At 38.8% G+C, this 23,858-nt stretch overlaps 1 protein-coding gene across 1 annotated transcript in view; it reads left to right on the top strand.

Annotated features, from left to right (window-relative positions):
• The window catches only part of znf609b (zinc finger protein 609b), a 94,938-nt gene that overhangs the window by 12,882 nt on the left and 58,198 nt on the right, over positions 1-23,858 (top strand). The window contains exon 2 of the mRNA XM_088004159.1: positions 14,736-15,616. Coding sequence (XP_087860285.1) covers positions 14,864-15,616 — 753 coding nt within the window. The 5' untranslated portion in view covers positions 14,736-14,863. The remainder of the gene's footprint in view (positions 1-14,735; positions 15,617-23,858) is intronic.

Below are 23,858 nucleotides of genomic sequence, written 5' to 3'. Positions count from 1 at the left end.
ACTTTATCTGGTTGCTGTCTTGTATGCTTGCAGTTTCTGTCGTTTTGTACTCTGCTTTTTGGAGTCTGAAATGATACGATCTGCAGGGAGATGTTCAGCCCAGATAAAGGAAATATGGTGAAATGACTGAAATGAATATCTACCAGCTGGTCAAGTGTAATGTCTTATATTTTTGTATTCTGTTTTGCATCAATGTTTTTTGTAGATCCTGAGCTTGTCCAGATCATTTCTTTTATTAGAAGTCATGAAAAGTTCAGCCAAATCCATTTCGTCTTTTTCAGAACATTTGACTTCCTATTTCTATGTTCAAAATAAAAGGGACACAGCTTCAAGAAATCCTTCTTCTTATGTTACCATAATCTGGTTGGGACATTATCAAGGTGCTTAAACGTACTGAAAGATTGCGATGCTTGTGCACCTAAAGGAAGCTGGTTCCAGAAAGCCGTAAGGCACGAGTACATGTGTCTGATTTTTATTGGCGTTCAGAGTGGGACTAAAAATGCTATTCTATCATGACTGAGATGTAGCGTGCCATCCTCTGCTCCCTGACGCACATTTTCCCTGCCTTTCAAATGCCAGCAGTGATTGAGTGTGTACACATGTCAGCACTTACTGTCAGCTGTTATCGTCAGCCTGTGCGCTTTTTACGAGCAATATTTCAGTTGCAAAATAACGCTCCTCTGCTGCGTTTGGAGGGAGAGGAAGAAAAAAATAAATGAAGCCGTTTGGACTGTTACTGCTCTGTTAAAAGTTTGGACCGTTACTCCCGGTCACTGATGAATTGGGTCTAAATTATTGCGTTCCATGTCGATGGGATTTTTGAAATGTGGCACTGCTGCTGAGACATGAAGTGTCAGAGCGCTGATACTGCAGGAAGCCCTGCTTCTTTGTGACTCTGCTTCTTTGTGCAGCTGCTTGGAGAAAGTCAGGCAGATATTTGGGGTTAATGGTCGTCCGTGCCCTTTCTCTAGTTAGACATTCACATGGCAGCAGCACAGCTGCCCATGGTACAAACAGTAGTCCAGTATATTATTCACTCAGTAAGTTGCCTGGTGTCTTTTCATAGACTTCTGACTCTACATTAATCTGGAGCCGTTTTCTCTGTGGTGCTTTGCTGGTTTTTAAGCTCACATGAGAATAGATTCTACAAGAAGAAAAGAAACGATTTGTTTGTGGACCCCCACAGTTGAACTGAATACAGTTGCCTGCCCACAGTTAAACTAGTAACTAATAAACCATAGATAAAAAAAAAGTTTGTTTCTGCTCTGCAAACATTCACAGTATTGTTTGCCAAGAGACTGAGCGCTTGTTTGCCTCAAGCTTTGCTGTTTCACAACTCTTCCTTCCTATTAATGAGTTAAGACGGCAAAGGAGCCTTATCTAAGTATATTAAATTTCTTTGTTTCAACATAGTTTAATAATGTGGTTTCACATTATTAAAAAAACAACTTGGTGCACATATGTGGAAGAAATATAGTCTCATTAGAATTTGATTTTCTTTTTTTTAAAAAAAAACATTACATTTATTACACAAAGTTTTTGTCGTTATGGACAATTTTGTCTTTTTTATTTCAAAAACAAAAATTTCACCTATAAAGACGCAGCTATAAATGTGGTGACCTTCTGGTGACTTGAGCTAAAGGAAATCGGCGCTGGAGCATGTCGATTTGCTTTTAGCCAATCAAATTATATATTCATATTAAATATTAATCTCCTGGAACCAAAGGTGTTTTAACTAAAAAAAGAATAACAACCATACTGTTGGTTATTAGTTTTCGCAAACATTGAGTTTTCATGCTAAATCACAATTTCTGGCCATTTTTATGCAGACAGGGTTAGGATTAGTATTTGGAGTATTTGATTGTTTGATTGTTGGAGATTTAAAAAAAAAAATATTGATGGCAATTTTTGTAGAACATTCCGATACCGACTGTGTTCTTTAGGACAGAATCAGTGGACTTAGTGTTGATTATACTGGGGGAAAAAATACGAACTAAAGATTCTTCACTGCATTTATATGAAGGTTGTGACTTTTCTTTGAAAGTTTCTACTTTGGTTTTGTCTCAGAATAGCTGTAACATAAAAGTTTTCTCAGTATTTATTAACATGAAGTGGCAGCTGCTATTGACATCGTTGCCCTTTTTTTTTCACCTAGCTAAAAACCGTGTTCAGTGAACAATTTGGCTCGTTCTAAAGAAAATAAACGTTTGCTAATTGTTATTGTGGAAATGGGGAACTATTTGTCATGAACATTTTGCATGGGAATCTCTAATGCATTTAGTCTGCCACTGTACGTGTCGGGTCAACCACACTTCAATGCTCTTTGCTTGGCAAAGCGAAAAGCATCTGTTTTAGGTCACGGTATGGACAATCAAGAGAACCTCCATTAAATAGTGTTGGGGCCTAGCTAAAGTCCTGCTAACTGGAGGCAGTCAGGCGTGACGGTCACGCTCATATTCCACGGTGAGGAAGAGTTTCACCCTTTGCGGTTTGCTAAGCCCTGCAAACCCCAGCCCACTGCTAATTCCTACCACTGAAACTTGCTTGGAAACACAGACTGGTTTTCATTAAACAACTGAGTGATTTTAAATTTGAGACTGTTTTTTTTGTTGTTGTTGTTTTTAAAGGACTGATGAGCTGTTAAAGATCTCCCATTACGTTTCACTACTGCAGATAAGAATGGGAGAGATGGGACCTGGTATTTTTGTAACCGTATAATATTTAACTCCATTCAGCGAAAAATTACATCCAAAGGCTTTAATGCTGTTTTTTCCCCCCCAACTACAATAAAATTGCTATTTAGAAATAAACCTGTTTTTTCATCGTAATGTATGCACTCTTATCACCAGTTTCTTTATTGGTTTGATTTGACTAATGAGCTTCAGTTTATTGTCTAATTATTTTAATACATGATCCTTAGAAAAAAAAACTGCTACAATTCATTAATTTGCTCAATATATCACTTGTTTTTTTGTTTGTTTTTTTCTGTTTTGTGAGTAGAAGCTGCAGCAGATCAGGGTGAGGCTGAACCAGATTCATTTCCAACTCTACTTTGTTTGGGATATTGACTGTGGTAGTGTTTCCTATTTCTTTTTTGTGAGATGAAGGGATGGTCTCACTGTAATGTTTCGGTCACAATTGATGACCTGCCAAATTCTTGAAGGAGTGTCTCATTTTGTACTGGAATGTTATAATTGCTGCTCTGACTTTGAATTGAGTAACTATGAATAGAGCTAGGCATATGACTAACACTAAGAAAATGGCTTAATAGTGAATTCTTTGCTTAATATAGTTTAAACGGTCAGACTACAACACAGGATGTTAACACCACTTCAACTCAAAGTTTCTTGTAGCTTTTGACTTTTAATACATATTTAAATATTTAATAACGTTCAGTTTGTATTCGTACATTTTTAAGTGTTAATATTCTGACAAACGACTTGAGGTCAGCATTGCTTATTTGTACTGTGTTTCATATTTGCCATATTTTTCTTTACAGAGATGGGTTTTGTTTACAGCTTGGCAATTGAAATATCAAATATGGTCTTTTACAATTTCTTTTAGCTAGCACTACCACTGAACGGTTTGCTTTATTCACCACTCAAACATATAACGTTACAGAACTGTTAGCACTTGCTAAGTTCTTGTCCACAGCGGTCCCTTCACACAGAACAGAGACTATTCTACATCTTAAAAGACCCACTCAAGCAGCAATTTGAGCATGCACAAACTTGTAATGGTTTGTTGCAATGGTTTGTTAAATTTGTCCAGTGTGATGACAGCTTGAACTTGGCCATCAAAAAACTAAAACACAGACTTGATACCTGAGATGTTGGCGTCTTTCCGGCTCAACACGTACTTTTCGCGCTACATCATCAGGAGGTCAGAGTCATGCCAAGGCAGAGCCTTGAAGAATGACATGATTATTATATCATCATCACAAAATTCATATCACAAAGCGCTGTTCGGAGTGCAATAATTGTCGGCCAATAAATCTCAAGTGTCATGAACTCGCATTTTCATGCTAATGTAGATCGAGCCTGAAGTAAACCTGACATATTATTTAAATTAAGATTTTTCTGCTTTCAATTTTCGACCACCATTTCAGTTAGCAGTGAACCTTCTTTAGTTGTTGTTTAACGTCTTCTAGCTCCACCTTGTCGCTTGTTGTAACCACAGAGTGAGTCAAGTGCGAATCATGTGGGATGTGTGATTGATGAGAGCGGAGCAGGGTGGGGTTTCATGCACATGCAATGGGGCTGCGTTTGTTATAGTCTGATTAACTTCAGACCTACTTATTTTCTTTATTTCCTCAAGAGGTTAAGCTGTCTTCTTCTCTATTTGCACTATAATAAGTAAATCAAAGCAACACAGCAGAAATATTTAGCCAGTTTGAAAGGCTCACACTTGACACAAATGATTTTATCCCAAATTTTAAAGATCATAGGCATAGAAGCAATGGTGAGAAAGAGCGGAAAGGAGAAAATAGACATGCATTGTGATATTTACCAATGTTATCGCTATCGCAAGATTTTCTAATATTGTGCAGCCCTAATCATAGAGGCTTTTGTGGTAGAGTCATAATAGGAAAATGCTATTTGGGGATAAGAAAGAAAGAAGTTGAACCAATCTGGGTCAGTTGAAGTATCTACTCCGACACTATTGTACTCCATTCCTCAGTCTTTGTCTTCATGTCTGTAAGCTCTCTGCAGACAGGTATATTTACATATGAACCAAGCAACACAGATGGACGCTGTAATGATATATAATCAGCCTTTAAACTCCCCCATGCACCGAGTGAGCCTCCTTTACAACTGACCCACAAATACAAACAAACGCACCATGGACGCTTCTGCCGTTACCACGTCAACCCGCATTCAAACAGAGTGCTTCAATTATAGACCGGCGAGAGCTCAGATAATTAGAAGTGTTCTGAGAATCTTGGTGACTGCTTGTGTAATTCAGAAACGGCCGTGGAGTGGAATGGCTCAGCATGCTAATGGAGCTGCTCCTGTTTCTGCTCCAGGCCCCTTTGAACGCAGGAAAAATCAATCTGGCACCTTGTCTGAGTTTTTTTTTTTTTCCCCCCTCTTTTTTAACACTGGAGCTTCTGTGTGGATGTTCCTTTCATCTGCTCCAACAGAAGTTATCATAAATACACCACCATTGGATTATTTATTTGGACTCTCAGGAAAACAAATATGCAAGTTAAAGTTGATTTCAAATGTATTGCTTTTTTCCCCTAAAAGTACAATTAATTATTAAAATACAAGTAGGAAAACATATATGTAGGGAGATGAGGATGTTTTACTTTAAAAGTCCACATCCAGTTATCGTCTCAGTTTGACTACAGGTTACATTAAGACAAAGCTGCCTATTTAATCCCTGGAAGCAAGTCTTTTTATCTGTAGATATGGCCATCAAAGGAAGCAGAACTGATTTTAAAAAGGAAGGAAAAGAAGAGGCTAATTAGTTCTGCCATTTTCATATTTTCAACTTCTTGGTGATCATTAAAAGAAGAGACTTAAGCACACAACATAATTGCAGTGTCTTCTAAAACCAGCAGACAATAATCTGACATGTCACCTCGAGATGTTTGTCTAACTCCATCCCCACATTTACCTCATTAGCGCTGCTCTGAAAAATGGATGACTGCTACTATAACTTATTTAGAAGTTTTAGAAAGTTTACATTACCGCTGAGGCAATGGGACTAATTGGCTGAGTTGCATATATATATATATATATATATATATATATATATATATATATATATATATATATATATCTACTGTGCCTGCTGTTTTGACAGTCCTGTATTTTTTATTGTTGCACTAATGTGAATGCATCTCAATTTCTAGCAAACCCTTCAGAAATGATCATACATTAATTTGGCATGTCTTTTAAAAAAGAAAGGCATTGATATGGTTGTGCATGATAAGAGGAGTTTCAGTTGTTGCACAGCTCATGAGCAATGTGAGGCCAATGGACCTTATTAATTTTGTTGCTAAACACAGCAAACGATTGAAACGTTCATCCCAGTCTAATTTTATACCTGGGTACTCCACTCATGTATTTATAACATTGAGAAATTTTGGTTAAATATACAAATTATAGGTCACCAGCAAATATTGAGAGGTTGTTGCACCAACGCATTAAGTTCTTACCAAAACCAGGACGATGGAGCACATCGCTATGGTTTTAAAACCTTTACACTGGCTCTCTGTAGCTCAGAGAATATACTTTAACATATTGCTAGATTATAAATCGCTGAATGGCTTAGTACCACAATACATTAGACATCTGCTGTTGTTGCTGTATCAACCTTCCAGACCTCTCGGGTCTTCTGGGTTGCATCCCCAGAACCAGAACCAAACATGGAGAAGCAGCATTCAGCTGCTATGCACCACAAATCTGGAACAAACTTCCAGAAAACTGAAAAACAGCCAAAACACTGACTTTTCTTCAAATAAAGATTACAATCCCACCTGTTTTGATTAATAGTAAGTGGAACATCAATCAACATGTTTGATGTGTATTTACTTGATGATTTTGATGGTGGCTTTTGACATTATGTAATGTTTATTGCTTGTTTTTTTAAGTGGTGCCTGTATGATGGTTTTATAATGTTTTAACTGCCCTGTTGCTGAAATGTGCTATGATTGATATAGTTTTATCAAAGATAGACTGTCTTTTTTGGAATTACAGCTCTGCTGCAATCAAGCTAGCGTGTTTTTTCTCTCTCTCTCTCTCTTGAATATAATAAAAGCAAACTGGATTTTAAAGTGTTTCTTTGCAATCACAGCTCTGGCTAATAGTCGTGCTGTTTTTTGTGTGCACACCCCCGTGGGCAAAGTTTTGAATATGCATGATTGATTCACACTCAAGTCCCCAGCTCTCAACAGATTTTAGATGAGATTTAAAATTGTTTTGGGAGGGGGTGAGCTTACAGAAAAACACAGACTGATCAGTGACTTGTGTAATTTGTCTAAAAGTTGTGCACAGACTCTTCTTCAGAAGAAGTGAAGAAGAGAAGACGCAGTTTCTCGAATACTCCATTCTTCTACGGTTATTAAATATTTTACATTTCAATAGAGGTTTACAAATAATTATACGCTAAATTCATTCAGTTTCTACTTGTAGCCTTGTCAGTAAGAGAAACATTATGGATGTTGGTTGTTTTCACAAAACTGCATTTTGGATCCAGTTCTGATGTAAGAATGATGCAAGAGACTGACAGTTTTCTTTTTCTCTGTTGGTAAAATTATTAACCAATGAGGAAACCAGCTACCCTACAGACTTCTGATTCCCATCACCTGGATTGGCTGGGTGCATTTCTATTCTGGTAACCAGCTCAACCGCACAATCCAATTACGTGAAGGTTTCTGTTGAGCCTTTCCAGATAATGCGTTCCCTTTTACATGACCTGCAGAGGGAAAAAAAAGATGTTTTACAAGTTGAGTCATTGTGTTTGCTTACAATTTTCATTCTCCATCAGAAAACCGTTTATATGGCTATGGAATGCTTAAAATAACAATAAAAAAACCAAAACAATCATTTTATGCCGTTATCATTAGCTAACCAGGACACTAAGCGACACAGTTGACACATTTCACTGGTTTGCTTTGATAGGATGTCAAATCACAGATCTGCATTTCACAGTAAGTGAAGACAGGATATTTTCATTCTTATGCTATCGTTGCTGTGGTGTGTCAAAAGAAAGCAGCAATGTTTTATGAAAGCATATTGTGAATGGGGCTTGTCTGGCTCTAAGCACTTGGTAGGAACTAAATAAGGTGCACATAAAATTTTATGTCTCACAAAAAGTAAACGCTTTAAGGCCAGTGGTGTCCAAACTTTTTCTTCACGTGGGCCAAAGTTGCCAAGTTGAAAGTACTCGAGGCCTATAATTTATATATATTAATTTTTACGACTCAGCGATAGAGTAAAAAGACAATAGCTTAAGGAAAAATATAGTGGAAAAGAACAAATTCCAGGTAACAAGAATGTTCTGTTTAAAAAGATGTGGATTTGTCATCAAACGCTAAATTTTCCTACTTAGCACTTTGGCCAGGGGACAGTGTCTAGGGCCCTATGAAAGACATTTTATTTTCCATTTCATTCCACTTTTCCTGTTTTTATTTCTCTGAATTCCAATATTTTCCATTTTGACCATATTTATTTACCCAAAAGGGATGTGATTATGGAGGTAATGAAAACAGTTCAACAAACCCATAACCAGAAATCCACATTTGCTGTTGTTCAGGTTTCACAAATATAACTGCTGTGGTTCAGCGGAGCATCAAATTATTTTACAAGGTGTTTAAAAGTTTTTCACTGTCAATTTTTTTTTTTTTTTTTTTATCATTTAAAGAACTCAAACATTCGGCGCAAAGCAAATAATCATGTTTTCACATTTTATAAAATAAAATCTCTGTTTTGGAGTTTAACTGGACACCAGAATACATCTCGCAGGAAAACCAGCAAACGGTAAAACCTTCCATAACGATCAGAGCCTTTGTTTATTTTTATGTCTTTTATCTGTTTTATTCTTCACTACATGTGGTTGTAACAACATTGCGCCAACAGTCAACTGGTGCTGACAAAACTTACGTCTTACATTCAACCGTGTTAACTTTCCTTCTGTGTTTTCTGCATTATGGAAGTCATAGACCCCTAATTAACTCTATCCTCAGATGCAATGAGGACTCTTAAACTTTCTCCAAAGCCATTGCCACTGATTTATGTCAAATATGTTGGATAATTTGATGAGTCACTCTGCTAACAATAACTTGTTTGATGATGACCCAGTCCTTCTGAAGCGGCTGTATCTTATGGATGCGAGACATAACGGCCGGTGGGTGGATGCACCGATCAGGCTTTTACTTGCTGCTACAGATTTTCCTGCTCCTTTCATCTCAATTCAAGAATGAAATGTAACAAACCCTGAACAAGAAGTGCCACCGGTTCTTTGATTGAAGTGGTAGTTCTGTATCCAACAGAGAATGAAAAGAATACAAGATTACTGCAATTTACGCATCAAAGCATGTGTTCCCAACCTTTATTGGATTTGTATTCAACTTAAAACATGAATCAAAGAGTATGCCGTTTGATGATTGGTTTACACACTGAAAAAGTGTGATTTTCAGTTTTTGAACATTTGGAAGTGTGAAAATAATGCAGGTGATCCCTATCTGAATGATTTGTGATTCGTTGGTTGACATTAAGCCCCACTTTGACTTCAAAGTGCCAAGGCACTTTGTTATTCAGTTGACATATGGTTATAAAGTACATGTTCTTAGATCTCTCTTGTCAATCCAGCAGATTAAAAGCTAAAGTTCATCAGCAAGACTTTTGCAGTTATTTGCACATTAGCCTGGTTTCCATTACGAGTATGTGCAAAACTTTGTCTATTGTAATAAATATGAAATGCAATTAGAATCATTTGAATAAGTTTGTTAATGGGATGAGTCATTAAAAACATGCCGTGCCCTCATCCTCCTAACACTTCCTGACATCATCTTTGTCGTTTCTGCCAGTAGTAACGTCTGGTTGTTGATCATGACTCGTGTGATGCGAAAAAACTGTTTCCTCTGCAGTTTTGCGTAATATATTAATTTCGACACTTGAACCTTGTCCCAGCACTTTTTATCAAAAAAACTGTTTTTCCTGAATTGGCAAGGTTTCCGTTATGCAAATTTATTTTTGTATTTCCAATTTATGCCGTTAAATTATCAATGGAAATGCAGATAGTGTACAGTTTAGTTAAAAATGTATCTATTTGTATTATGTTGGGCTGCACAGTATCAGGAAAACATGTAGTTGCGATACTATGGCTGAAAATTGCGACTGCTGTCTAGAATATGACTAACCCACATTTTCTGGACTCTTATTTTCCTTCCCTCAGGTGGTGGAAAATCTACCAGATACTGCACTAAGCAGACCTTTACCATTGATGACCTGTTTCATAGATTCCTTGGAATAAATAGACTCAAACTTTATAAACAAATTTAAATAATCTGGTTTTCTTCTCACAACTAATAACCATGTCTCTTAAGTCTAATTACATCTGAGACCCCAACAGTAGGTCTCCAAATTGTTTATTTGTCCTGACCAAAGTCAGTAAACCTATACATTCTCAATTTGAAAGAATATGAAGTTGACAGAAGATAAACAAACTCTTTGCTCCTGCCCTTTGGTTTATTGTTTCAGTAACATGTGGGAGGATGGCTCTGGCCCAGTTCCTTGTGAAAACCCATTGTCTGACTAGTTGTAGCTGGAACGACGCATAGCACCGCAACTATGCAGGGCATGCATTTCAGAGATTAAAATCTCCCGTGGTTTCTTCTCCGTCTGTACAAGACAATTAAAAGTAACTTTGGCGAATCTCCTCTCTGTCCTTAATAAGATTTGGAGCACTTGGGATTAGACATGAGAAATAATAATTGTGAGTGGCTTTGTACCTCAATGAAAAAGTAAAAGCATAATGAGACTGTAAGGTCTTTTATAATTTTAATTATACCAGCTACCTCAGTGGAGAAAAGCCAATAAAGATTTCTTGGCAAATATCCAACTTGTTTTTTGTTACTTGATATATTCCAAGGATTTTCAACTTTAACATTTAACAATCAATGTTTTTGCCTCATCTTGACATTGGGAGCATCTGCCATCATATTTAGTTAAGAAGTTGGCGCTCTTTATTTTGATGCTAAACAGTAAATATAAACTCTACATTGTTATTTGAAACAAATGCTGTCTGTCATGAGCCATTGTGTTTTTTTGGTTTTGATTTATAGCTTTTATGTGGTTGCATTTGAGTCCTTCAGTTGACCACAGTTGATGCTAGCAGTGACTTGTATTCTCAGAAGCCTTATTGATCTCCAGCTTTGAAACAGTGTGAGGGTTCAGTCCACTTTAAGCAAACTCTTGTCTGTTTGCTTAGGAAGTCTGGTTCATTGAGGGAGTCAAACTCTTGTTAGGACCAAAAAAGTAAACTCTGGTCTGCCTAAAAACCTAGGCCTTGGTTCAATTAAAGTGAACTCTACCATGTCTCGAATTCATATGGGGATTAAAGTGGACAAGAGACTGCTCCAAAAGCAGGAAGCAGACTATAGCGCAGTGCATTCTGGGCAAATGCAACCAAAACAAATGTGCGAGTTTCATGTTCACTAGAAAATGGCCCCTGGTCTTTAACCAAAGACAAAAGAGAAACCCAACAAAATTTGATGCTACTTCATTTTTGTTTACATTTCGTGAAGATGGAAATGGAACTCGTGTCTTCTTCTGAGGTTTTTGTTGTTTCCTTCAGTAGTTCTTGGTGCAGCGGCGCCACAATATAAATTAATTTTTATATTGTTTGGTACAGCGCATTGTGAAAGCGAACCACACCAGAAAATGTAACAAATGTTGCATTTTTGTTCCCCAATCAAAGCAAATATACTAGACTGTCAGGTTTGGAAACACTCTTAAAAAACTGGGGAATGGCCTTGGTTCTTTTTGTTTCGTGACTCAGAAGACTCCCCCACTTCCTTATCTAATTTAGTTGTATTCCCTGATAAACTTACTATTCCTTGTCTTCACATTAGCACTGTCAAGCCAGAGTCACCCCTACATGGCTGCTGATAGATAAGCAAAGTGAAACTTGATCTGTAAAAATAAAAAAACAGAGAAAAGTGCAAGCCCTGTGGGACTTGTGCAGCAGGCATGGCTTTTGCTCAATGAGGCACTTGCTGGGACATTTACTCGGCTGATTTTTTTTATTTTATTTTTTCCAAAAGAGACTTGCACTGCAGTTCTAGCTAAGGGGGTGTACAGTGGGTCAACTGCTGATAGAATTACAACCTTTCCTTTGTGGAGGTGTTGGACAAATTGGACTTCACAACTGTTAAAGCAGCTTTACGGGGACAGCTGTAGCTCTCCGCCCACCAAAAACCCACCACTGCCTGTTGTTCCTTTGGGGAACCATCTGTGAGGAAGAAGCAGGCACAGTGATTAAATGATTGTTCAACAGTTTTACCTCCGTCACTGCAGGGCAGGGGGTTGCAATCTGTGACCCTTCTGGAGTGTTAGTCTAATGACAGAGGAGTGATGTTTAATGAAAAGGAACAGTCCTCCTCTGTGTCTAGAGATTTGTGTGTTTTTTTTCATGTACTTCAACTCTTAACAGAAAATTCAAAAACTAGCAACAAGGTTTCTTTGTCGTAGCAGCGTACCGAAAATCTGACCTAATTAGTTTTGCCAACGGTAACAAAGTGAAAGGACCTTCAGATGTGGTGGGAATTCAGTCTGAATGAGTCAAAGTAACACATGCTTTAAACGTCAAAGCGAGTGAACATTTGTAGTTTAGCCTGGCCGAATATAACACAAGTAAATGAATCGGGTAGATGATTAGACACTTGAACTTGAGAGACATTCTTGATGAACAAATTAACTTTAAATGTGATTCTATAAAGCTTAAAAGTGGCTGTGTGAATTTGAAATTAAATGTCTGACTGTTCTTCATGAACCGTTTCACCACTAGCCTGATGTAGCAACACATGCATTTTTCTGTATCATTTTAAAAAATCTAATTCAAAGATAACCCAGTTATCTCGGAATCCACTATGGCTGATATGAAATGCTTATATCTTGACGTATTTTTCAGTATATCGATAATTAGTTTTTTTGTTCTAAATGTCTGAAATGCATCCACACTAGAAGCGTAGCCTTTCCTATTTTCACTCCATGACATTTATTTTTTTGTTTTGTATATAGCATGCATCTGCAGAAAAACTTAGGAACTATTAAATAGGCTACTTCAAGACATTAAGTAGTGCAGTTTTCTCCCTAAAGTACACACAATAACAGCAGTAAATCCATACTAAGGATCTAGATTTTTACTGCTGTTCTCTTGCAGTGGAATGAAATGTAAACTTAGCAGTCCCAAGACTAGTGATTTTTTTTTATTTTAGTTTATAAACGTCTCAATGCAGAATTTCTCATTCATGTTGGTTCAAAATTCACCATAGGGACACAATTTGATAATTGTGCTGCACAGTGGTGCAGTTGGTAGAGCTGTTGCCTTGCAGCAAGAAGGTTCTGGGTTTGATTCCCAGCCTCGGTCTTTCTGCATGGAGTTTGAATGTTTTCCTTGGGTACTCCGGTTTCCTCCCACAGTCCAAAAACATGACTGTTAGGTTAATTGGTCTGTCTTGTCCCTAGGTGTGCATGGTTATTTGTCCTGTCTGTCTCTGTGTTGCCCTGTGACAGACTAGCAACCTGTCCAGGGTGAACCCCGCTAATCAAAGAAGATGGGTAAATTTGATAATTGCCATCCCTAATCAGTATATTATTTTGTTCAAAGGAGCACTATGCAGCATTTTAGCAATTATGCCTACGTATGGGAAAAAAAGAAATAATGACATCTGTTGTGCAGAACTCGTAGTCTTCTTGTTTTGGAATAAAAGAAACTAAAATACTCTATAAAGCCAATTTTTCATGACTCAAACTTCATGACAGTAAAACAGCTGAAAAACTGTCTTCCTTTAAATCTAGACCAAAACCCCACCTTGCATTTGAAACGTAATCAATTACAAATTTAATGATGATACTTAATGTAATGTTTTGATTGTTGATTCTATGTTGCATGACTTTGTGTCTTTGTGCTTTTTATGGTGTAAGGCACTTTGAAATGCCTTGTAGCTTAAATGTGCTAGACAAAATTTAATTTGATTTTACTCCACTTGATATTGTACAAAATAAAATGTAATTGTTACAGAAATTCCTAAGCTCCTAATGCAGCTTATTTTTGAAATGTTTCCATTTCCAGTGTGACATATTAGTGAAGGATAATGTGGAAGAACTGTGATAGCGCTAGTGCAGCTGTAAACTGCAGCTGATGAGCTTGTGTGATTCCCATGGAGACATCTATTTCCTTCCCCGTTTTTTTTCTCCCATCTTTCCCAGGATCTTTTCAAATGTCGTATATGGCAAAAAAATATGTAGGAAATATATTAGACAAATGGACACAACCATTGACCTGCTGTTTTCATGTAGCTTTCTGCAACCAGTCACTGTATTCATTCAATTAATAATTCATGAATATTTAGAGAGAACAATCCAAAATCCACATGATTACCCCTTGAAGACCGGGATTGCTTTTTTTCTTTTTTTCTTTTTCCTGCTGATTTCCAACTCATCTACAATCAGATGCAAGTGAAATTTGTGGAAAACCATAGTATTGATTTACTTTAAAACAATGATCTTTGTTTTATGCTCTGTAAGCAAATGCAGCAACCTGCTTTTTCTCCTGAATCACACGCTTTTAAGCCCCTCTGACACCACATGACTGTTGTGCTCTAGAGTTGAGAAGGCAAGGCTCTATAAAGCATGTGGGCTGTGCGATCGGCCAGCTACTTCTTATTTATCAGCAGTGACACTATCTTCGGCGCTTTGTGAAAAGAAAGTCAGTCATTCAGAACAGCGGGGGCCACCTTGGCTGTCAAAGCAGGATTTAGGCTAGATTTCCCACGGTTTCCATGACGACCGTGGGAAGTGATTATGGAGAGCGGGTTTCGGAGCAGAGCTGTTACCAGTGGGTATTACCGTGGTGGTTTGCACAGTGATCATCCAAGAATTACTGGCTCGCGATCAAACGTTTGTTTTACAATGAGCTGCTGTGTTCTGAGATGCTGTCGCTGCTCTGTGTCTGAATTGTTGGATTAATTTGTGCCTTTTTCTTTTTTGCTTTCTTTCCAGGGCACAATGTGGTTAAATGGGACAGGAAGGAGTAGAACGTGAAGATTCTCTGACCCTTGCCCCTGACTCCCAACCGTTCGAGAGGGTGTCGGACCTCACCGAGGCATTCCTGGGCCGTTGGCACTAAAATGTCCCTAAGTGGTGGCACTGCAGGCGGGAAAGGTGTGGACTCGAATGCGGTGGACACTTACGACAGCGGGGATGAGTGGGATATCGGTGTTGGAAATCTGATCATCGACCTCGACGCGGACTTAGAGAAGGACAAACTTGAGATGTCTGGCACCAAGGACAGCATGGCGGCACCACCCAGCGCAGTGGCAGCGTTGCCCGACAACATACGATTCGTCAGCCCGGTCTCTGGCGCTCAAGGCAAGGAGAGCAAATCCAAATACAAGCGCAGCAAGAACTCTAAAGACAATAGCAGCAAAACTTCCGCGGATGGGGGGAAAAAGGAGCCCACCGGACGGACTCAAGGGGAACCAACAGGTGCAGCAGCGAGCGCGGTCGCTGCCGGCAACAATTCCACCTCCGGGAAGAACATGGAAAAAGGGGGCAAGGCCTCCCGAGGTGTTCTCGGTGGTAAAAAAGACAAGGAAGGAGCCGGCGGGAAAAATAAGAAAGACAAAACAGATGGTGCCCCAGTCGTGGCAATTGGCGTCTCTGAGAAGGACGTATCTCAGGCCCAAGTTGCTTTGGGAAATAGTCGTAATGCGTCCTTTGAGAACACACAATCAACAGACTTGGCAGATGCTAATCAAATGGGGAATATTGCACTTGAATCTGTTGGGATAGTACCAGCTTTGACCTCCAAAACTGAACCAGATGAGGTGGAAAATGTTAACAGCGAATGCAAGACGTTAAAGAAGATTAAAAACGAGAAGGTAGGTTGTTCATTTTACTCCGTTGTGATGTTTGTTGAATCTCTATCATCACCTTTTGCTTTGACGGATCACGTTCGAATTGCATTTGACATTAATTCCTTCTTGAATTGGGGATGTACTCATAGTGTGTTTCTTCTTTAGATCAAAGCATTGGCATTTTAACCAAAGGGGAAAAAAAAAAAAAAAACGTAAAATGAAAATGTAAAATGATTGGCGTGTTTAGAATACCACGTTTTTTCTGTTTTCTCTAGTGAGTTTTAGAAGCCGTAGATGTAGCTCTTTAAAACAAAACTGTCTTTCATCGATATCAATTTAATGCAATCTGAACCAGCGCTTTGGGCTTCTTGACATTGCGCTTTGACAGCCTGTTGCTTTCAGCGGGCATGGAGATGCACTGCATTCCCTAAAGCAATCTGACATGTGATGCATGCAAAGAGGCCCACTGCTGTTTTCTCTTTTATTACCGTCCTATGAATGAGAGCACCCTTGACGAATGGGATGCCGTGACCCGCCACAGGAAATGGTCCACACAGTGGAGATGTTCTTTTTCCTGACTTGACTGCAAAGGCTTTATTTATCTTAAAGGATTGGACAGTTTATTTCCCATTTGAAACACTTCTCGAGGCCTGTTAAGTAACAGTTAACTAAAGTTCTTCACATTAGCCAGTGAAGAATTAATTGCGGACCGCAAGACAATCGACACTGTCAGCCTTGGGCGGTACAAAGCATTTCGCCTGCGAAGTCAAGCAAACGTTGAAGCGTGTTCCATTTTTTCTTTTTGTTGTTGAACAATTTCGACGCTGACATTGTCATACAAGAATAATATAAAGATCTGTGTAGCTATTCACCCACACTTATCTTGTTCACTCAGAGCGGATCTATCACTGTGTCTTTTGTATGCTTCATAGCAGCCTTTTCATGCTCTTGCGGTATAAAAGACAGCAGAGCGGGGAGGTGCAGAGGACTGTTTTTGTCTGTCATCGTGTTCCATTCTTAATCCCACAAGCCCCGGCAATGCCTGGTGGAGCAGCGTGTGTGGAGGGGGAGCTGGTGCTCGCACGCCTTCCTCTGTTTTCCTGGTGCTCTGAAAGTGGCGTGGGGGATGGGCGACAAGGAAGCCTGTTTGATTCCTTAAATCCAGGACACCCAGTCATGAACACAAGCTGTAGAGCCTCCTGTGGCTGGACAGCTATGAAAGGAATTTTAGGAAAGTCTTTGTAATCATAGTGTATTTAGAATTAAAGGACCTTTTTTTTTGGGAGAACCAACAAGAACAACAGGCAGCAGTGAATAAAAGACAGAGGTCAGAACTGCTTTGTAGCTGCAGGCTGTTGAAATGTATCCTTGAAAACAAGAAGGTGGTGAGGTGCGATTCAAAAGCAACGTTAATCAATATTGACTTGAAGAGGCTTTTATATAGTCAGGTAAGCCCAGTTGAAGGAAAATGCACAAAAAGAGCATTTAATTCTTGTTGGGCAGTTTGTTTTTCTTTGATATGTGCTTCTGCATAGAGGAACTTTTTGTTCCATAAGAGGAAAAGCAAGGTCAAGTACAGCCAGAAGAATGCATTTAGGTTGATGGTTTGATCATATTTTACATTTAAATAAACTGCCTTACAAGTTTTAACAAAGTCAATATTTTCACCTTCAATTCATTAGTTTTATCATTATGAGAATGAGTATTTGAAGCAAAAGGTCTTCTTAAATGTGCTTGTCCTTGTGTATTTTCAAATACAATTTGGATCCTTTACCACTTTCTTGTCATAGTGTTTGGAGCCTGTTTCTATGAGGCAAAAACATCACTTGTGAAAAGTATTCTCGTGTATAATCAGATTTGTACACATTCTCTGGGAGCAGCACAGTTCCCTCTCGTAAATTGATCCACTTCATGACTAGTTTACCCGGCAAGATTTTCAAAACCCGAGAGACCACACATGGCAATAAAATGTCTTAGCCATAACAGGTTTGGCTGGACAGTGTGTGGTGTTCAACCACATGACATGAGCAATGCACCACACACAAACTCACCAACATTCAAATGTCAAAAGGAAAATCTCCTAAAATCTCACCAAACATGAATTAAGAGCAGACAAACATGGCAGACTAGGAAAAATCAATAGTTTCTAGAGTGTAGCGGAGAAAAAAGCACTACAATTATGTCTCCAATGTTAACCAAATTTTCTGGTTCGCCATGTCTTTGGTGTATTTTAAATTCCCCTTTGGCTAAATGTCTCATCCGTTTAGCCAGTCATTGACTAAATGCATTTTCTCCTCAAGGAACACCAAACATTCTGCGGCATTGAGGCAAGTCAATTCAACATGTTGAGTATTCCCAATTTTAGATCGGAGTGGTCTCTGACATTCTTCCGAATGGACTAGATCAATCTTCACACACCACACATGGCAGCAATACCTCTTAAGGTTATCTTAAGTTTCATCCCAGTAATTGACATAATTGTCAGAAAGGGGAAACCGTGAGAAAAATTTGGATTAAAATCTCGTTGTGAACTTGGGCATTAGTCGATGACTCGTGTTGCTGAAGCATGGGCTGTACCTTCAGCAAATACTATAGCTATAGCATGTCCGTCACTAAAATATTCATCAAGTGTGGCCTAAAAGAGTGAAACTCCATCCAACTGGCGATATTACTGACATCTAGAGAATAAATGCATGAAACCTGAAATCTAATAGTCCAGCCTAGTAAATATTGCATACGAGCATTTCTTTGGGATCGTGCTGTTCCTCACTCTGATACTGCGATGACCATTGTTACCTGATACATCGTGCTGCTTCATGAGTATCATTAAGCATATGTGTTGTTTAGAGACTACATCAAGCAGATCTAACCACTAATATATAAGTAAAGTTCGTTATAGATCATCGTTCCTTGATAAACAAAGAGGCACTAGCCCACACTGTGGATAACTTTGTCCATTCATCCAGATCGTACTATGTGTGCTTTCATGGCGTCCTGTTGAGATTACAGAATCAAAGAGGTGTGGCTTTCAACACTCTGCATTCATCTGAGCAGTGGATGAGATGTGTGGGGGATCCCCATGGCCCCCAAGGGACTTGTTGTGATCCTCATGCTGCCTTTTCAAATCCATTCAGTGCTTTAAATACAAGCCCAGTTGTTGTGGAGCATCCTTAGCATGTTATCAGCGTCAGATTTCACTGAGCAGCACATTTCTCAGATCCGACGGACTCCGGAAAATCAAGAGGTACGTGTCCTCTCACTTCACACCGTGGACTGCTGATGCTTCTGCTTTTTTATATATATATATATATATATATATATATATATATATATATATATATATATATATATATATATATATATATATATGTCACTCTTGGTCTTCACTGATCGGAAATCTTCGAATGCTATAAAAACAAAAACATGTAGACGTCCGAATCAAAGGACAAACTTGAAGGTAACTCAATGTATAGTTTGCTTGTTTTGTTTTTTTATTAACAAAAACTTAAGGCAAAGTTAGGATATTTGTCCCTTTGAGCTGGCAAGTAGATATAAAGTAAGCTATCACTGTTGGTGGATATGAACTGTCGCCACTCACCACATAACCTGGCCAGCTCAAAATGAGCCGGCTCTTATCAGAGGTGGTTTGATTTAGCAGTTTTATTCTGAAATTATGACCTATAAGGAAAACACTTGAGAAGCCCCTAAATCAACACTGGTGATCAGAATTCATTCCATTATGTTGAAAGTTGTTCTCCCAATGCCTCTGAAGAAAGTCGACCTTCTGTAAGTCAAATAACTATTCTTTTATGGGATCAACTTTCTTTCTGATTGTGGTGCATGAAGGGGAACAAAAATTTAAACCACAATGACATTACAGCCCTTGAACTAAAACCAACTCGTAATTCCTTTTTAGGAAACCTATTTACCTTTCAAAAACGGTTTCAGGTTTCCCTGTCAGCAGGTAATGAAGATGTTACTGCATAGAGAACCATTTTGCAACTGTGTAGATGTTGTTGATTATCGTACATCCACCTTACGGAGCATTCAGTTTTCTTTTATGTTTTTGATTTTTTTTGCTTTTTTTTTTTTTTTTTTGCATCCTGCAGTTAACTGTGAAACTGGCATTCATGGGAATTAGAAATGACACAGAAAAATGATTACTGCTTGCAGTTGGATCACTGTGTCAAACTTAATGGCTCGTTTCACGTTCAATCTTTCTTTGGCGGGGAAGTTTGAGTTCAGCTCAGCTGTGTAATACATTCTTGCTGTGTGTTGTGCAAAGTGCGATCAGTTGAAATAAAGGAGGATTAGGGGGTTGGAAAACAGTTTCAAAATGGGTTCATTTGAAGGAACCGGAGTTGTGTAATCCATCTGCTAATCAGTACATGTCTCTTTAGCAATCTTGTTCTCCATGGTACCAGTGTAATAGCCATGGCTACATTTTCTGTGTCCCAAGTTAATACTCCCCAAAGCTTTGGCTCTCAGATGCTGAATAAATCATCTCTGCTTCCTTCGTACAAGTGCTAACCACCTTGTGAGTGCGTCTCACTCTCCCACCTCTCATTATACAAATCTAGAGGAGTGAGGCATTGTCAGCTTCCTCGATGTGCCACTGGCCTTGATAAATGGAGCAGCTCTCACGGAAAATTACATTGGCAGTGTTACTTTCAAGCAGGGAGTAGGGGGAGGGGGGTAGAAAGGAAAGAGCTCTGCATTGCTGCTGCTGTCCAGCGCTGGGGGTGGAGGGATCTCATGAGAGCTAGCTTGAGCTCTTTCTCTTTGCTGCCTGTGCCTGACAGACTGTTGCTGTTGTGCTACAGCTCATTCTTTTAAGTAGTGCCAAGGATTGTAAAAGCTATGAAACAGAAGAAAGGCTGACTTGTAATGGGGGTGGTGGTGCAAACTACAGCTAGCTCAGTTCACACTGTGGCTTTTGGCACACCTTTGTGTACTTGTGAAGCAGCGCATGCTACGTTATACCTCGTAGCCCATTAAACCGAGTATTTAAATGTCCTTTAAAGCCTCCGAATGTCTTTAAAAAATTTATATATGCGGAGTCTTGAAGACCTGATTTGTAATGTATTCATCAAAAATGTCAGGATTGTAAAATAGAAACTGTTTTTAACAGAAATTGAATCTTTTTTTTCTACTGCTATAAAATATGGCAATAAGCATAATATTTATCATCATTGGCATAAAGTTTTAGCAAAAATTTACTAATCTGCTAAGAGCTTTCTGAGTGATTACTGTACAAAAGGTCTCAGAGATCATTTTTTAAATGAGCTGCACAAGTTTCACAGGCTAATGTGAACTGGTTAATTTCTGGGACTATCGGCTATAATAACCAGTCTGCTGTCTGTAGCTACCCAACTATAGTTTGAAAACTTCTTGGTGATTGGTAGTGAAGCCAGAAATGTTCCCAAGCAGCCAAATTAGTCTTCGTCTTGTTGGAAAATTCACCTATTTGCAGATTTTTTTTGTAAAGCATCCCTATAAATACCTTGATGCAAGGGCATTTCACACGCTATTGGCTGGTGTTTGCAAGGCAGCCAATCCAGGAGCACTATTTATTTTTCTTGCTGCTGATTGGCTGAACCTCCAAGAACAGAAACACTAAATGCTGTGGAAGTTACCTTATGCTGTACTGCTAGAACAGTTTCCATTGTGCGTACTAATTCAAATAGAGGATTATTTTGGTGTTTGAGTTACTGAAATAAGCAGGTATAGTAGTTTTTAGAGGGGAGTCTCAAGTATGAGTGGAATTAAGCCATTCACGGGCAGCTGTGATCCCTAACCCCGCGAATACCACCTCTGTATTCCAATGTCACCTTTTTAAAATCTTAGCATGTCTTGATACAACATGAGGGAGAAATCTACAAGATTGGATTAATTTTGCAATGAAGACAAAAATTCAGAAGTGATTTCGAAATAATACCGTGTGAAACCAGCAGCCAGGTGCAGGTACCGGCGCAATTGGTTCCCACCAACTTGCATCCAGCTCAACGCTTCGACTACAAACGTAGCTTAATCAGTTTGTACTGTCGCTGTTACTGGTGTATAAAAACTTGTACTTAAAATAAAGACACAATGCTTGGTCTGTTGGGGTGGCAAACTTTAAACAGAAAAGCCCAAACCGGCATATGAACCCAATATCTTCTTGCTCCAACCAGTGAATGTCCATCATGGAGTTGGATCATCTTCTGCCAAAGTTGATCAATTAGCAATAGAGGTCTAATAGAGTTCAGCTAACCATTATTTGATAATAAGTTGGTTTCTGGCACGTGGATTAGAAAACAAGCCATTGCTTTGAACCTGTTTTATGTTTAAGTGGTGCAATATGAACTCCCCCTTTAGGACCAGTTCACACAAATGGATGAAATCGTTCTTTTCAAGCACCACGCCTAAAGATGATCAATAACAGGAGACCCATTTCATCTGCTCCTCTACATCGCTGTGATTGAACATTTTGCCATTTTTAACCACAGTACGTTCAGAGTCATTTATTTGAGACCGTTTGGATCACAGCATGCTGATATAATAGGCATTTGAGGTCACAGAGCGGTTGATGATATGTAGTTTTGTACCGAGTTGTCTCTGCTCTGCCTCAATGCTGCTGTAATTTCTGCATTGTTGCCTGTTTGAAGAATTTGCCTTCAGGGAGCTGCTCGCTGCTGCATGTGAAAAATGTTTGACACTAATCATTTTTCCACAACTACCATTAGTCGCCTTCACAGTGATGTGAATTGCTTCGGGCTTGTAGGCAAAACAAAATTAGATGTGAAGAATAATAAAGAAAAAAAAAAAACAATGACTTTCATAACGTACATTGATGGTCCTGGTTTATATAAGACTCTTGCCCCCCCCCATCTCATTTAGATTTAACAAATTGCTTCTTGATTTATTTTTTCACTTGCATGTCAGTTGTTAAACTATTTCCACAAAGTGAGGTTGACTTTAGAGTGAAGGTGTAGGCGATAATTGCGGTAATATGATTTAATAATGGCTGAGTCTTTGTGTGTTATTCCTAGGACTGCTCCTTTTGGCAGCACAGAACGGAGCATACCACACATTCCACACATCTTCAAGGTTCACCGTGCCCCTTCCCTCCCAGACATGCCAGTGCAAATCAAAACTGCCTGCTAGAATCTGCGTAAATCAAAATGGCTTATACAGTCTGATGGGATACACGAATGTGAATTTTCCTTTAAATGCCACAAATCAGTAACAGAACGTATGTTGTTCTACTGAGGCTACTGACAGGTGCTGAGGTCCTACCCTTATTTTTTCGTCAGAGATAGCTCTGTTACACCAGCATGTGTCAGATTTACGATTTTCCTGCTGATTATGCAGCTTCGATTCAAAATATTTGCCTCCTATGGTTATGTAAAATTGCTACCTAGCTTGTTGGGTTGCAATTATGTGTTGTGGATTTTGCCTCAGTCCTTGGATTTAAAGGTCAGAATGTCCACATTTGTTGTGGAATACTTAGGATTTATTATGCCATCATAAATACTCATTTTATTATCCTATTTCTGTCAGTAAGAAGAGTCTCTATAGTGTATTTGAAAAAGAAGCTCTCATGCAACCATTTTTTTTTTAAACACAATATTAATTTTGCAAATTGCAGAGTTTTGCTTTGCCACAGAGACCCATCATCAACATTAATCACAGGTGTGTTTAGAGAATAACTCGTAATTATCTGTAGCTATTCAGCCACACAAAAAAACAGATTGACACAGCGAGTTGGAAGACGGATACGGTTGTCAGCTTGTGTTTATAGTTCAGTTGCTCAGGAAATGATTCATTTTATTTAGGAATATTTGATAGCCCAACCACATCTTTCCAGTGGTCATTCAGAGCCAGCTGGAGTTACTTTTATTGCCAGATTGTTTAGCCTGGTGTGTTCAGTTGAAGGATTTTGGGGTTGGTTATCACTTTTCTTGCTAAACAAATTTTACCGCAAGGGCAGCCTGGAATCATGAAACTTTGAACGCACTGCGGTTGGAAAAAGTTAGACTCCAAGTAGTTTATAGATCACATTCTGCAACAAGAGCTTCACTGGCAGCTTTCCAACAACCTTTTTTGCTGTTTTCAGATTTCCTTTTACTCACTGCTCGCTCAGGCCTGACCTGCACTCAAGAGTTTTTGGGCCAATTTAAAACCACATTCCCCTCCTTTGTGATGTTCAGTGGAGAGGTCTAATGACACACTGTGGTCTGCACTGATGTTCAAATTAGATATTTAATCATCAGACATTCACAGA

The sequence above is a fragment of the Poecilia mexicana genome, unplaced genomic scaffold (genome assembly GCF_051168715.1).
Source record: "Poecilia mexicana isolate PSO_F unplaced genomic scaffold, ASM5116871v1 scaffold_3, whole genome shotgun sequence".
NCBI classification, from domain to species: Eukaryota; Metazoa; Chordata; class Actinopteri; order Cyprinodontiformes; family Poeciliidae; genus Poecilia; species Poecilia mexicana.
The sequence above is the reverse complement of the archived record's forward strand: the minus strand, read 5'-3'. Positions and strand labels throughout refer to the sequence as shown.